Genomic DNA, 575 nt, shown 5'->3' with positions numbered 1-575 from the left:
ACACACACACACACACACACACACACACACACACGCTGTGAGGACTCACCAGCAGTCAGCAGCAGGATCAGTGAGACTCCAATCAGATAAAAATACAGAAAACTCAAACTGGACATGATTCAGACTGAGTGATTGAGAGAGAGACGGAAGGACAAAGGCAGCAGAGATGTGATCGTCTTGAACGACTGAATGAAAATGAAAAGAGAGGGAAAAGGGGAGGGGAGAGAGAGAGTGAGGGAGGTGTGAGGGGGGCGGAGGAGGAGGAGGAGGAGGAGGAGGAGGGAGAGGAGGGAGAAGAGGAGGAGGAATGGGGGGGGGGGGGGGGGGGGCTGCTCTGGTTCTCTGCCAAGTTTGTTCCCAGTTTGCCAAAAGAGAGTCAAAGAGACGTCTGTAGAGACAAAGAGAGAAACAGAGTCACTACTTTCATTCATATAAATCGTTGCTGCAGTTTGTGTTGGAAACTTCCTCCTGATCAATAACCGCAGTGATTTATGATATCTGATATCTGATCAATGCTTCTATTAGTTTCATGTTGTTTGTCTGAACTCTCAGCCAGGATAAAAAGATTCTTCATC

General features: G+C 47.8%; 1 protein-coding gene across 3 annotated transcripts in view; it reads right to left on the bottom strand.

Moving 5' to 3' along the window:
- si:ch211-191i18.2 (uncharacterized protein LOC564095 homolog) overlaps nucleotides 1-207 on the bottom strand; it is a 16,480-nt gene extending 16,273 nt beyond the window's left edge. For 2 of the 3 annotated variants that reach the window (XM_067612984.1, XM_067612985.1), the window contains exon 1: nucleotides 50-205. In XM_067612984.1, coding sequence (XP_067469085.1) covers nucleotides 50-116 — 67 coding nt within the window. In that variant the 5' untranslated portion in view covers nucleotides 117-205. Of the gene's footprint in view, nucleotides 1-49 lie in introns of all 3 variants that reach the window. The other variant, XM_067612986.1, reaches the window with a different exon arrangement.
- Between the last annotated feature and the right edge of the window lie 368 nt (nucleotides 208-575).

The sequence above is a fragment of the Thunnus thynnus genome, chromosome 15 (assembly GCF_963924715.1).
Source record: "Thunnus thynnus chromosome 15, fThuThy2.1, whole genome shotgun sequence".
NCBI classification, from domain to species: domain Eukaryota; kingdom Metazoa; phylum Chordata; class Actinopteri; order Scombriformes; family Scombridae; genus Thunnus; species Thunnus thynnus.
This window is presented reverse-complemented; position numbering and strand designations above follow the sequence as displayed.